Source organism: Vulpes vulpes, chromosome 15 (assembly GCF_048418805.1).
Source record: "Vulpes vulpes isolate BD-2025 chromosome 15, VulVul3, whole genome shotgun sequence".
Classification (NCBI taxonomy): Eukaryota; Metazoa; Chordata; class Mammalia; order Carnivora; family Canidae; genus Vulpes; species Vulpes vulpes.
This window is the reverse complement of record NC_132794.1, coordinates 114272115-114286011: the sequence shown is the minus strand read 5'-3', so window position 1 is coordinate 114286011 and position 13897 is coordinate 114272115. Positions and strand designations below refer to the sequence as shown.

Below are 13897 nucleotides of genomic sequence, written 5' to 3'. Positions count from 1 at the left end.
ACGCCTATGACACTCAGATGTGGTGATAGGGTGTAGACCGCGTGTCTTATTCATGGCTGAGCAGTAGGGAGGATTTCTCCCTGGAGCAAAGTGATTCCAGGCACCTTAGAAAACAACTGTAAACTTTTCAGGCGAATTCTTTTAAGTTCCCTTGGACTGTGTGCGTCTCTCTGTCCGTGTCGAACTGTGAGAACTGTATTACTCATGATTGGCATGCTGCGGGTGTCTTGAAATTTTTAGGGAAGGTCCCTGCGCTCTAGACGCCCCAATAAAACGGAAGTGGAAGAGCAAAGACCCGAGCCCGTTACAGCAGCAGCCGCAGCAGAGAAGATGAAAACAAAGAGAAGTGACAAGAAGCCCCTGAAGACCTCCCAAGAGACGAGGCCACAAAGGCCAGAAGACAGAGCCAAGAGTTCTGCTTCTGGGGGCAAAGCACCCCGTGAAAGTAGAATGTGTCTGCGATCTGTGAGGCCGAGTAAGATGCCCTCGCCCGGCGTAGCAGAGGAGAAGCAAGGGGAGAGAAGAGGGGGTGCTCTCGTGAAGGAGCAAGAGGAAGACGTGAGGCAGCCTTCAGCCCCGAAGCATTTGAGATCCAGAAAAATCACAGACCCTCCTGGAGGAAATGCTTTGGAGAGCGAACCCCGTCACAGAGTAACTCGGAGTGCCAAGAGGTGTGCCGAAGATACGAAAGAGGCAAGTCATTGACAGTTTTTCTTTATTTCTTTCTTCCTCTCTTCCTTTCTTTCTTTCTTTCTTTTTCTTTCTTTTTTTTAATGAGCATAGAGCATCTCAATATAATTTTTGCCCCGTGTGCAAAACCAAACAAAACACGGCGCGGAGCATGCTGGCAGCTCCTAGTGGCACCGGTGTAGGAAGCATGCGTCTAAACCATGAGGCAGGTCCTAGCTGTGTTTAGCTGTACCTGTCTCGGGAATCCCACTTCAAATAGAAAACTGACATTATGAAAACGCCATTCAGGACGAGCAAGGAGCTGATGTGGTCAGTACTTCCTGACTGCTTTACAACATGCCCAGGACGAAAATTCCAGATAGATGTCTCCAGTTTCCCCATTAGCTCAGCAAAACTTACTAAAGCGGAAAGGTGGGCCTGGCCTGTCTGGGTTCGGCGGGAGTTCCTTTAGAAGCTGGGACGGAGGAAAGTCAAGAGTGTCCATAAGGCCAGCGGTCCTCAGTGCCTGCTCATGCGGCGTCACCTCTAGCAGGACAGGAGCCGTCTGTCTTCTGAGTAAATCCAAGACACATGATTAAATTCAGTGGGTGTCCTTCTGGGGAATACTTGGTTTTTTTTTTTTTTTTTCAGTATTTTGAAATACTTGAAATTTTTTTTCAGTATTTTATTTGTTTATTTAAAAGATACATTTATTTATTAAGGAGTGAGAAAGAGAGAGAGCATGAGTAGGGGGAGCAGCAGAGGGAGAGGGAGAAGCAGGCCCTCGAAGGAGCAGAGAGCCTGATGCGGGGCTCAATCCCAGGACCCCGCGATCATGAACTGAGCTGAAGGCAGACGTTTCACCAGTGGAGCTCCCAGGTGCCCCTATTTTGTTAGTTTAAAAGAAGGGGGTTCAGCAGCTCCGAGTGTGGGAGGGCCGTAAGTTACTTGGCACGCGTCTCGAGACTAGAGGCCAGCGCTGGGGCCACTGCTCTCACATACACGGGGCAACTTACTGCTTGACCTGGTCCGGTGCCTGCTGCAAAGGCAGAAATCTGTTTACCTCGTGCTGGAATGATGGTGATGGCACTGGCATACGTCCCCATCTGGGGTGTCATTGGGTGCCCCTGCCGCCGCTTTGAGCCTGAGGGTGCAGGGTCAAAGCGGGTGACGGTGGTCGGAGAAAACAGAGCGTATCCCACTCCGCCCTTTATAGCGTGGGAGGTGCCCATTCTGTTGTCCTCTGCGTGGGGGTCACCAGCTTGGCCTTCTCCCAATCTTTGGGTCATCGAAAGGCCATCTGCGCTGTAGTAGGTGACACCTCCCATCGATATTCAGGGATTTCAGGTCATTTGCTTTCAAACTCGGCCTTTGATTTTTTTTTTTTTTTAGATTTTTGTGTTTTGTCTTCCTGACCCATCCCTCCCGTCAATAGCGTGTTAAAGATTCCTTGGTGAGGTCGCTGGTGGGGTTGGCCTTGGAAGAATCCCCCGCGTGACAGTCCATCTTGTCCTTGTATGATGGGCTGCGGGGTTGGTGTAAAGTAGGAGCAGATGCCCCATCAGCTCTGAGAAGGCAGGTGGTCTGTTGTGTTATCTAATTGTCCTGAGGGGTGAGTCTCCCTCAGCTCCTTGGAGCAGATGCCGCAGCGGGGGTCATAGGTCACACCGGGTGGGGAGAGACTGTCCGCGTCATACGCAGAGATTCTTTAGGAGACCCGAGAGGTCTTGTCCTGTGTATACATTTGAATTAACTTTTTTGAATGGTACTTTTTAATTAGTGGGGGAAAAAAATGCATATATTTGTGGAGAAGTTTCCTTTTTCATTACCTATTAGGGATAAGTTACAAAGTTTACTATTTAAATTTTAAAAACCAAGTAGTGAAAACAAAACATCTTAAAGAACGAAAGCAACTTTCCCAGGATACATCTCAAAAGAACTATCCAACCTTAAAATTAATTTCCTAAAACGGAAATTCTGCATCACATCTAGTAAGAATTTGGGGTGTTTGCACAGAGTTGTATACAAAAGAAAAAAAATTTTATTCGTCTCAATTACTTAAGAGTCCCATTTTTCTTTCCAAACAGGATAATGACCACGCACGCCCCAAGAGATTAAGAACCCGAAGTCGTCGGAACGATGAAGATATTTAGCTAAGAACATGAAGAGGGGGAACAGAAACTAATAAGTTCAGTTTAGTGATATATTCTAGTACAATATTTGGGTACATTTAAAAGGGAATTCTGTAAATAATGCTGAGTGTTTAAGGAAAGAAGGCTTAGAGTGTTGTCCCAGGATGGTCTGTTGAGAAAGATCTGCCGACCTGAGACCGTGAGGAAGATGTAGACCTTGGGTCGGGGCGGGCGGGGGTGGGGACCCAGAAATGGCCTTTGCTTTGGCAGAACCAAGCCACGAAGCTCCTGGCCCGAGGCCCGTCCCTGTCGCCCACACCAGCACTTGCCACGTCGCGCCGTACGTTCTCTCTGTTGCTCTGTGTCCCCGCCAGACTGTGGAGCCGGGGCTCCTGTCCCTGTGTCCCTGGCCCCGGGCAGGCACTCAGGAGACAGTACAAAGGGGCAGATGAACAGGCTCATCGCTGGGGGGACGCGTTTGGTCCTCTGCACCGGGCAGCCCGTCCTCAGGATCCTTAAGCATGGAAGGGAGCCCAGGGGTGGCCCAGTCGCAGGGTGTCGGGGTCACCGATGAGGATCTGACAGGCCGCCGGCCTCCCGCTGCAGTGTGGCTGCCCTGGGATGGCACCAACCGGGGAGCCACTTGTCTCCGAACGGCCGCAGCTCTCGCAGCTTCTCGAGGTTTCCTCTTCCCTGTTCCAAGCTTTCTCCTGGATCTGCCCCCGGCCTGTGCTTTCCCTGACTGCGCCTGGCAGCCGCCTTCCCCCCCAGCTCCCACCTTATTCAGGAACCAACACAAGCCCCCCCCCCCGAAGGACAGCCCTGTCCCCTTGGGTCTCCCACCCAGACAGCGCCCCCTCGGGCCTTCCCACCTCCGCGTCCACTTGGTCCCACCCCTTTCCGTGTTCCCTGAACTAGGAAGCAGAGCACCGAGTCCTCCCCGCTCACCCGTCCGGGCAGCTTGACACGGGGATGAAGACCAGAGAGGGTTGCTGTCCCCGACACTGTCCCTGTCCGTCCATTCTGCTATCGTGTCTGGCATGGGGCCAGGTGCACGGAATAAAAGACATTTGCTGGACAAATGCATGAATCCAGGCACATCTGTGGGGCAGCGGTAGAGGCTCCTGGCACAGGGTCTAAGGCCAAGGAGAAGAGCGCTGGGGGGGCGCAGGGGTACGGCCGGGAGGGGACGCCTGGGAGGTTCCACGGGGCAGGTGATGGTTGAGCTGGGCCAGATGGGGTGGGATCCTGGGGAGCAGAAAAAGGGGGAGTAGTTTAGGAAGTGCGTCCCTTAAAAAAAAAAACAACAAAAAAGGAAGTGCGGCCCTGATGAGAAAAGGCACTTTGTTTAAAGGTGTGAGACATGGTTGCTGTGGTAGCAAAGTACAAGAAAAGGTAAAATAATGGGATTTTTCTATGATTAAGTTGTTCCGCCAACACTTTAGATTTAGTAGTAATTATGAACGTTGCATATAGAAAAATTTCAATTAGCCACATGCCTGGGGAATGGGGCATACTGGTTAATTAAGAAACCCTTGAGGGTTCCGTTCCAACCAAAAATCTCACTCCAATAAGTCTGCGTATTTCCTCACCTTCGTAAGTGCGCAGTATGTCCAGGGCATCGTAGCCTGGTTTTCATTTTAGGGGCTGCAGGCACCGGATTAGAGAAGTTCATTCGAGCAAGTGGTTGATAAAACGTGTCCACGGGACGCATGTTTCACGAGCATTGGGGGAGCATCAGCGGGTAAGGACCAGCTAGGCCAACCTAGTATCAGAGGACAGGGTGCGAGCAACGGAGACCCCCCTGCTGTGGGGACTGGTGACTTCTCCGGGCCTCAGATTCCAAAGACTTGCTCCTACACACACTCAAACACACACATACTAACAGGCACTCCTACACACAGTCACGCTAACACATGCTCCTACACACACAGTCATACTAACGCGCTCCTACACACACGTGCTCATACTAACATTCCACATACTCCTACTAACACATGCTCCCACACACAGTCATACTAATGCACTCCTACACATACACGCTCAACTAAGACTCCACACACTCATACTAACACATGCTCCTACACACACAGTCATACTAACGCGCTCCTACACGCACATGCTCATACTAACATTCCACATACTCCTACTAACACATGCTCCCACACACAGTCATACTAATGCACTCCTACACATACACACTCAACTAAGACTCCACACACTCATACTAACACATGCTCCTACACACACACACATGCTAACATACACTCCTATACACACACTGATACACATATATGCTCATATTAACACCCCACATACTCATACTAACACATGCTCCCACACAGAGTCATACTAACACGCACTCCTACACACACACTCATACACATAGACGCTCATACTAACTCCACACACTCATACTAACATGCTCCCACAGTCATACTAACACGCACTCCTACACACATGTACGCTCATACTAACACTCCACACATTAATACTAACAGATGCTCCTATACACACACACGCACACACACATACTAACATGCACTCCTACACACACTCACACATACATGCTCGTACACTCCACATACTCATACTAACACATGCTCCCACACATACTCATACTAACATGCTCCCACACAGTCATACTAACATGCACTCCTACACACACCCATTCACATACATGCTCATACTAACCACACACTCATACTGACACACACTCTTACACACTCATACTAACATGCACTCCTACACACACTCATACACATAGACACTCATACTAACTACACACTCATACTAACACATGCTCAGACACACGTACACTCACACTAACATGCACACACACACACACACACACACACTGCACATTTCTCTGCCCAGGACCCTCCCTCTCCTCCTCCCAGCCTCACAGGTGATTCCCTCCAGCCCCAAATCTGATTGTGGGGAGGCTCCTGGAGGAAGCCTGGGTCCCCTGTTTCCCAGGCTGGCTCGGGTCCCCATTCCTTGCTCTGTAGTCATCCTGCTCACACATGGCGTGCAGCTCTGGGGACACTGGAACCCTGCCCGACAGCCTGCCTCCTCTGCAGGACTAAGCCTTGTCCTCCCACAAAGGGCAGATCAGGGACCACGGGCAGACGAGGTGCCCAGCCGGATGTCTGGGAAGTGAGATTTTAAAACCCACAAAACTTTCATTAAAGGAGGCTCTGAGGAAAAGAAGGCAGGACCATGAGCCAAGAGGGGGTGCACAGACCAGGGCTGAGGGCCTGCCTTGCCAGCTGGGTTGTGTCTCTATAAGCCTGATGTGCTGAGACTATGACTTGGGTCCCGGCCACTGAGCCCTCGCAGTATCTCTGCGGGAGAGGCCCTGTATTTAGACACGGGCACTCCAGGAACCCCTGGCCACATCTCACCTATCTGAGCAGAAGCAGTGGGTCCAGGACAAGGGTTCCACCCACAGCTGCCAGACAAGGCCAAGAAAATCCATGTGGCTCAGTCTTTTTTCTGGCCACCTGAGTATGATGTCCTAGGTCCTGGGAGGGGGTGTGCAGCCAAGTCCTGGGGTATGGGAGCCGGTGGTGTGTGGGCTTGTCCTGGGGAAGACATTCTATCCGAAGGTAGAGAAGGGTGGTCAGGTGTCTGGGTGTGTCTGGAATTTACCACTACCTGGAGGGGCTGAGGAAGAAAGGAAGGGGAGGCCCCCCTCAATCCTACACACCAATCAGGACGGGGGGCCTGGGCCTCAGTTGCCTGGAACTGCACCGGGGTGAGGTGTCCCGAGTTGGCACGAATAGACTGCATCGCAGATGTCAACTATGAAAACAACGTCCACCTCTTCACTAAAAATGAGTTGAGATACGTGACTGGGATACTAGCATTAGCTGGGCTTTCCAGGAGCTTCCTCTGGATGAGCCGCTGGAGTCATCCTCCCGGACACAGATCTGGTAATCCAGCCACAGTTCCCCGACTCGTACTGTGCGGACGTCCCGGGCCCCCCAGGACATGGTCACAGCCCTCCCCCATCATGGGGCCTCTAGCACCGAGGGTCGTGCTGGCACATGGGCATTCAGTTGGGAGTTCATGAGTGCTGGTCTTTACAAAGGAACAAAATGCCTGTGACTTGTGCACACAAAGCCCCTCCTCATGTCCACATGATGATTTCATAGGAATTAAAGTTCTATTCGGTATGTTTATCGGGTACTGCCAAGCAAGAGCCACACAGAGGGCCCGGCTGCTGGAAAGAACCAACTTTGTGTTCCTCAACCCAATCTGTAAGCTGGTGAGGCCCAAAGCTTCCTGGACAAGGCGGTAAGCAGCCACCAACGACAATCTCCTCTAACGCATTAAAGGAAAATATGTATAACATGAATAACAGAGGGTCGGTGTTGATGTCGATGTGATTAAATAATGGTGATAAATCGATGAGGAAAATTCAAGGGACACAATTTGGAAGACGGATAAAAACTACAAATCAGTGATTCACAGATAAAATACAAGAAATAAAAGTGTGAAAAGATGCTCAACCCCCCGGAAGTTAGGGAAATGCAATTTGAAGTGAAGCAGGATTTTTTTCACCTGTCAGTTTTGCAAAAACTGAAAGGTTTGGTATTATCCAGGGCTTGTGCTGTGTAGGGAAATGGGCACCACTGTTCCACGGGCGGCAAATGAGTTGGGACATCTTCGGGCAATTCGGCAGTTGCTATTCATATTTAAGATGATTTATATTAAAATGTGTAGACCCAGAAACTCCACCCCTAGGAAGCTCTCCCAGGGAAGTACTGTGTACATGAGAACAAACATGCATGTGTGCAAGCATTGTCGTCATGACCCTGGAACACAACATGGCAATGGAAATAAGCTAACGACCACCAGAGTTTGTGAGGTTTAGAGAACACCGAGCAGCCCTCGAAAGCCACGTAAGGAAGCTGCCAGTGTGGCTGTGGCCAGAAACTAAGACAGAATGCTGAGCAAAAAGGCAACACACAGGGGACATGTTTCGTCACTTCTAAGATGTTTAGTTTTCATACACGAGTTTTTTCACATGCAGGTGTATCTCATCCTGGAGTCCTCCGGTGCTTGGAAATGCCACATAACCTGCCAAAAGGCATGTCCCTAATCCACACCATCCAATCCTAGCGAGGTGCCACTTCCCTTGGAGGTGGGTGTTATAACCTGCCAGTCTGTCCGAGGTCACTAGCATGTGGTATCGTGTTTGAATGTTTCCATCTGATGGAGTGGTTGTGGTGGCGGTGGGGGGTGCTTCCAAGGCTGGCCTGGTGTACCTTCCTTCCCTGAGGCTGTGGGCTTGGTCAGGTTGGTTGGTTGAATCACCTGGTCCCAGTTGGCTGGTGGATGCCCATTCTTGCCCCCACCCCGCCTCTCCCAGACCTTCCCCCTCCACTTGTCTGCATCTTCACTTTTCTGGTCCCTTGCCCGCACAGCCTGCTGTACCTAGAGCTGATAAGGGACATGCAGACAGACCCATAAGGAACACCCAACAACGAAAGGGCCTGTAGGAGCAAAGGGCATTTCATAGCAGGAGATATTTGGGGCGGGAGGGGCGGAGAGAGGGGAATAAAAGGTTATGAAAGCATCCGTTTTAACAAATACAACAAGCCTCATAACACGTATTAAATAAATACAACAAACAATAAGAAGCATATGTTTAAATTCCATGACAGGCCTGGAATATCTGAAAGAGGACGCTGGCGTGTGGGTCCAGGAAGGAGGTGCAGGTGGCAGGGGCGCAGAGAGAGATTTGGGGATGATCAGAGACAAATGGATGTGCAAAAGGGAGGCTTAGCAGGCTTTCAGAACTGGGGAGGCCAAGCAATGTTGGAAGGCCTTTCTGATTCCATCCACCCATAGACTTGAAGCATTTTGTCCTCCTCCTTGCGGACTCCGAGAAACCACGGCTCCGAGCACAGAGCCCAGTTTGGACTCTAATTGGAGCACAGGCTCCCAGAAGGACGAGTTTTTACTCCATGCTGCACACACAGCTCACACCTTCTGAAGAGCACCGGGGAGCTGGGCCAACCCCATGGCCACCGTGCCCGGTGTCCGGGCTGTTTCCATGCCAGGGCTGAGCTCTATTCTAGAAGTCCCAAAATAATGGTCTATATAAATCAGCGTCTACCTCCTAATGAATGTCTTGTCTAAAAGGACGTAAGGCACAGGAATGCAATGAAGAGACTTCGTGGAAGAAAGAGACACAGGCTGGAAGTCAAAGTAAAGATTTATCCTTGCATCAGAATGTTTTAGATCTTGCAATTTGCATATACAAAGAATTCAGCAACATTCACTGGCATTATAATCAGAGCAAGATCAAATTATAGATGTAATAAAAGAAAACATGATAGTTGAAACGGGAATACATACATATATTATAAAGACCGCACATAAATTAAACACAACTTAGTTAAACAAAAGTATCAGTAATCATACATTTTTTAAAAATAACATGGGCCATGTCTCCGAACGCTGAAACAGACATGTCAGGCTCATTTTAAAAAGTTTTTTAAAAACACATAAAAATACTTTTTAAAACACTGGTATGCATTCTTCATTCGTCTAGCACGAGGAGAGAAACAGTAAAGTGAGTCACACAGTGACCGTACAGCTTGTCGATCAGAACGGTAGGCTCCTAATCGCTATTTGGCATTTGAATGCAACCGCATGCAACATACGAAAACGTGAAGGGAAGTCGGCGTCGTCAGTGCCGCCAGCGTGGCACTGCTTGTTATGTACAACGGACCTACTTTGACCGAGGGGGAAGAAGAGCTCAGCTTTCTGGGTGGCACAGTAGGGTAGCCGGTCCCCAAGCGCCCAAAGAGACTGTTGGGACGGAGGGCGCCCAATACCTGGGGCCCTGGGGGGTTCTGGGCAGTGGCCATGAGGCTACAATTCCTAGACCCTCAGAAAGGCAAGCGCCTCCAAGGGATAGTGGCTTCTGCTTTGTTTCCAGAACTGGAAGGGCCCCGGGGGGGTCCCAGGATGCCTGCAGTAGCCACAGGGGACAGAAGAACACACAAATGGGGCGCATTCCCAGGGGCTCCCCTGATAAGGTTGATCTTAATCACCATCCAAGAGATGCCCAGGTAGGCCACTGAAAGGCCTGACAGATTCTAATGAGGGCTCCTAGGTTGGGCCCAAATCCCTGGCCTGGACTTTGACTTTGACCCCTCAGACACAATACTAGTCACCCTCATCACAACTAGCGGGCTTGGTTTCTAGGGTTTGGTGCCGAATGAAAGCTTGGTTCTCCCTCTTCTCCTTCAGTCAAAGGAAGGCTTTAGACTTGGGATTTTAACCATGAAAACATATGGGACCAACTGGTGGTGCATCTTGCAAAGTTCCCTCCATTTTCTTCCTCGACCCCCACGCAGTCTCGTTGTACCGGGAAGGAGAGGGGTGCATTCAGCAGTGCGTGTGCAGCCCCGGGATGTGGCCGGCGGCGGTGGCAGCGGTCACAACGTTGTGCTCATGCCCTTCCAGCTGGCACCTCCTCTCGCCCGGGGGCTGGGGCTCAGAGGGGCAGCAGAGGCTTGATTACCGTGAGGCTGCTATCAGCACGGAACAAGCCCTGGGCTTGCACTGTGCACAAGGAATGGACACAGGATGAGCAGTGCAATAGGAGGATGCAGTCACTTCTCGTGGAAATGGCAAATAAGGCCTTTCTACTTCTTTTAAAAAGCAAAAAAAAAAAAAAAAAAAGTACCCCAAATGCACGTGTTAAACACTTTTAGTAAGTTAGAACCGGTGTCTTTTTTTAAATTATATATATATATATATATATATATATATATATATATATATATATATATATATTGTGCTCATCTGCTACCTAATGGCCATAGAAAGATCACTGTCACAAATTAAACTTTTCTACATTCATCCTTCCTCCCTTTCCTTTTTGCCCCATAAATCAATCCTGTCTGGCAGTGAGATCGTTATTACCCAGTGTCAGAGATCTCAGTAGTATTTCTATTCAAAAATAAGTTAGCTTTTAGACGTAAGGAGTTCTCTCTCTTTTTCTTTCATTTAAATATTGAGGACTGGGACTTTAAAAAAAACTGTATAAATCTAGATTTTTAAGACTTTTCTTACAAACAATCTTAGCTTTTATAAGATTTTTTTTTTTTAATACCAAAATGCTTCTCAGAAAGTTTAAAGCGTAACCGCTTGTGGTCATCTCCCCAAGCGTGTGCTCCTTGCAGCTGTGAGAGCCGGGTGTTTGGCTTTATCAGAAGTTAGGAACCGGGAGTGGTTTGTGTTGAGCCTCTAGGATCGCTCAGGACCAGCCGGGCGGTGGTGGCAGAGTGGGAGGCGAGGGTGACAAATGCCATTGGTTGCATTCTCAGAAGACAGCAGGTGGCTACCTGGGAGCACAGCCCGGTAACGGGTTTCGTATCCTCACGGCCGTGGGCGAACCGCGCCACCAGCACTGCGTCTCCCTTCCTCCAGCCGGGACAGCGCGGACCTGACCTTGAGTAAACGCGTGTTTAAGTGTCACTCTACGGCCACCAACTACGCCGATTGTGTTTTAGACCTGGATTCAGGCTGTAAAGTCTGTGATCTTAAAAATGTAAAAATAAGCCACATGAGAGGAGATGGAGGATTTCACAGAATTCCCTCTTTACAGTGCATCTTCGTGAACATTTCCCCTTCCACAAAATGCCTCTGCTCAGGGCTGTAAAATCAGCGTCAGGAAAAGAGAATTTTTAACTGATTTTTGAGTCCTCGACCGCTTAAACAGCGGGCTCTGTGTTTGCTCTCCTGCGTAAGCACACGTTGCATATTAAGATTTTTAACATTTAGAGGCGCTGGATGTGTGAAATCAAAGGCTATGATGGACCTAACGCAAAAATTAAAATATTTACTGATATTAGCAGAAATATATTTTACGGGATATTACTTGACCTTAATACATTATTCCAGTTTTTAAAAGGGGTATTTAAGATTTAATGACTTTAGAGCAGGTGGCCTTTAAAGCATAACAAAATATATACAAAGAAATTAGGACGGGTATTAATGTCAACTATGAAATAAATTAACATGATCTTTATAAAATATACTGACCATTAAATTAAAAAATATTTTAAGGCAGGAATTTTCATTTGAAATTAGCATAATCAGAAAATATATCAATAAAATCTTGTACCACTTTGTAGCAGAATTCATACTGTTCCTGAAAAAAAAAACAAGAATATGTTAAAACGATATATATATATATATTTTTTTAATTCCATTAATTTAATTAAGAGAAACATTTTAAAAGAAGAAAAAACAATCTGACAAGTTACTTGATTTACTTTCTGTGCCCAGAAACATTTCCAAATAAAGCTGGATTTTTGTTGCTGTTTTTAAGATTTGCTTATTTATTGTAGAGAGAAAGAGATCCCACGACCCTGAGATCACGACCTGAGCCAAAACCACGAGTCGGGCACTCGACTGGGCCACCCCGGCGCCCCTAAAGCTATTTTTGAAATGAAAATGGGGAAAAGCCAGAATTTTGGCTTCAGATAAGCCACATAGGAAAGAAGTAATCCATGAAAGTTAAAAAGGATGAAACTCCAGGCTACGTTTACTCTAAAAAGGGGACATTGTTTTATATAAATTTTACTAAAATTCAGAAGAATGTTGCCTTCTATCTGTCTAAGGTCCTTAGCTCATTAAAACGCTGCTGCAGATCATTTGACTCTTGCCTCCCCGCGGCTCCTGGAGGGGGAAGGCCGGGAGCCCGGGTGGTGGGTGGATGGAGGGCCAGCCGCGCGGGCCTGTCCTGTCCGCCAACGATGGGCACGCCACAGGGAGACACGCAAGAGACAGAGCCAATGGCAGCTGGCAGAGATTTTGGAAAACTGTGTGCATGATGGTCCACAAGCAGATGGGGAGCAGACCCTGAAGGTCTGAGTAACAACAGACGGCAGCCAACCTGCCTCTCGAGTAAAAGGGTCTGGTCACTGGCGGATCCTGGTACTTTGCTGGCCGAGTGGCACATGGCAGTTGGGCCCTAGTGTGAGGGGCCTGGGGCGCAGGGGAGACCAAGTGTGGCCACCCACCCTTCCCATCTTCTCTCCCAACACACTGGGTTCAGCCTCTTCTCTAAATACACGTTGAACAAGAGCCTAAAGGCTTCTGGGTGGACAGACGGCAAACACTGGCCTGCCTGGGCCTTCCGGTATCTCAGTCAGTCTGGGCAGCAGAGGATGGGGCTTGTCTTTCCAGAGAAAGGAAAGATGGACAGAAGGTGGTCTTGAGACCACAGGGAAGTCACCGGGGGAGCCAGGAAGGGACTGCAGGGTCCTCACTACTGGTTGCTAAGATCCCCACCTGGTCATTGATCAGGACCTTGATCCTTCCGGGACAAGATCCCCAGAAGGAAAACAAGTGAATTTTTGGAGGGAAGTTTTAATAAATATATAGACTCTCTTTAGAGAGACAAACATCTTCACGACACTCATGAGGTATCATATAGGCAAAGGGCTTTTGACTTGACTTCTCCACGTTCTTCTATTTTGAAGGTTCCTTCAGCCACACATCAAAGGTGGCTCCAAGCAGGGCGGAAGTGGAGATGCCATTAATCACTCTGTTTTAGCAGCAAACACAAGAGCTGGGACCCAGCCCCGCTGTGTCTTGAGCATGAATCACTGGTGGCCAGTGATCAGTGGCGTGTATTTTGGCGATTTATTGGGATTGACACGGGCCACACCTCAGGTCACAGACATTTCTGATCAAGGCACAAACATTCCAGAAAATGTTTCTGGGCAACAACAAACTTTTAGCCTTGGAGTGCCAGTTGCCCTAAAGCCTATCCCAGGAGCCTTGCAGCATGGCCAGCAACTAGGGACTGGTTTGTGAGCCAGGGCGGCCACCTGCAGGGTAACTAGTCTGCATGTCAGCAAGCACCTCCTTATCCTGTTACCTTCTCACACCCTGTGCTCTCTTCCAAAATATCCCTGCCAAATGCTAGGTCTCTGCATGGAGGGTCGCAGGTGAGCCCTCCGATGCAGATGGCAGGCAGGCCAGGGGTGGATCTCACTATGACACTTTAGACCCTGGGCAGGTGACCTAACCGCCCACGGGGAGGTGACAACAGAAGG

The 13897-nt window shown here is 48.9% G+C and overlaps 2 protein-coding genes across 17 annotated transcripts in view; one reads left to right on the top strand and one right to left on the bottom strand.

The window, feature by feature from the left end:
- Positions 1 to 3883, top strand: part of MKI67 (marker of proliferation Ki-67) — a 29124-nt gene extending 25241 nt beyond the window's left edge. The window contains exons 14-15 of the mRNA XM_072740416.1: positions 241 to 693; positions 2757 to 3883. Of these exons, the coding sequence (XP_072596517.1) occupies positions 241 to 693; positions 2757 to 2822 (519 nt within the window). The 3' untranslated portion in view covers positions 2823 to 3883. The remainder of the gene's footprint in view (positions 1 to 240; positions 694 to 2756) is intronic.
- A 5129-nt stretch (positions 3884 to 9012) lies between these two features.
- PTPRE (protein tyrosine phosphatase receptor type E) overlaps positions 9013 to 13897 on the bottom strand; it is a 155911-nt gene continuing 151026 nt past the window's right edge. For 12 of the 16 annotated variants that reach the window (XM_072740414.1, XM_072740415.1, XM_072740402.1 and 9 more), the window contains one exon: positions 11524 to 11982. In XM_072740414.1, the coding sequence (XP_072596515.1) occupies positions 11908 to 11982 (75 nt within the window). In that variant the 3' untranslated portion in view covers positions 11524 to 11907. Of the gene's footprint in view, positions 11983 to 13897 lie in introns of all 16 variants that reach the window. The other 4 variants (XM_026010667.2, XM_072740410.1, XM_072740403.1 and 1 more) reach the window with 2 other exon arrangements.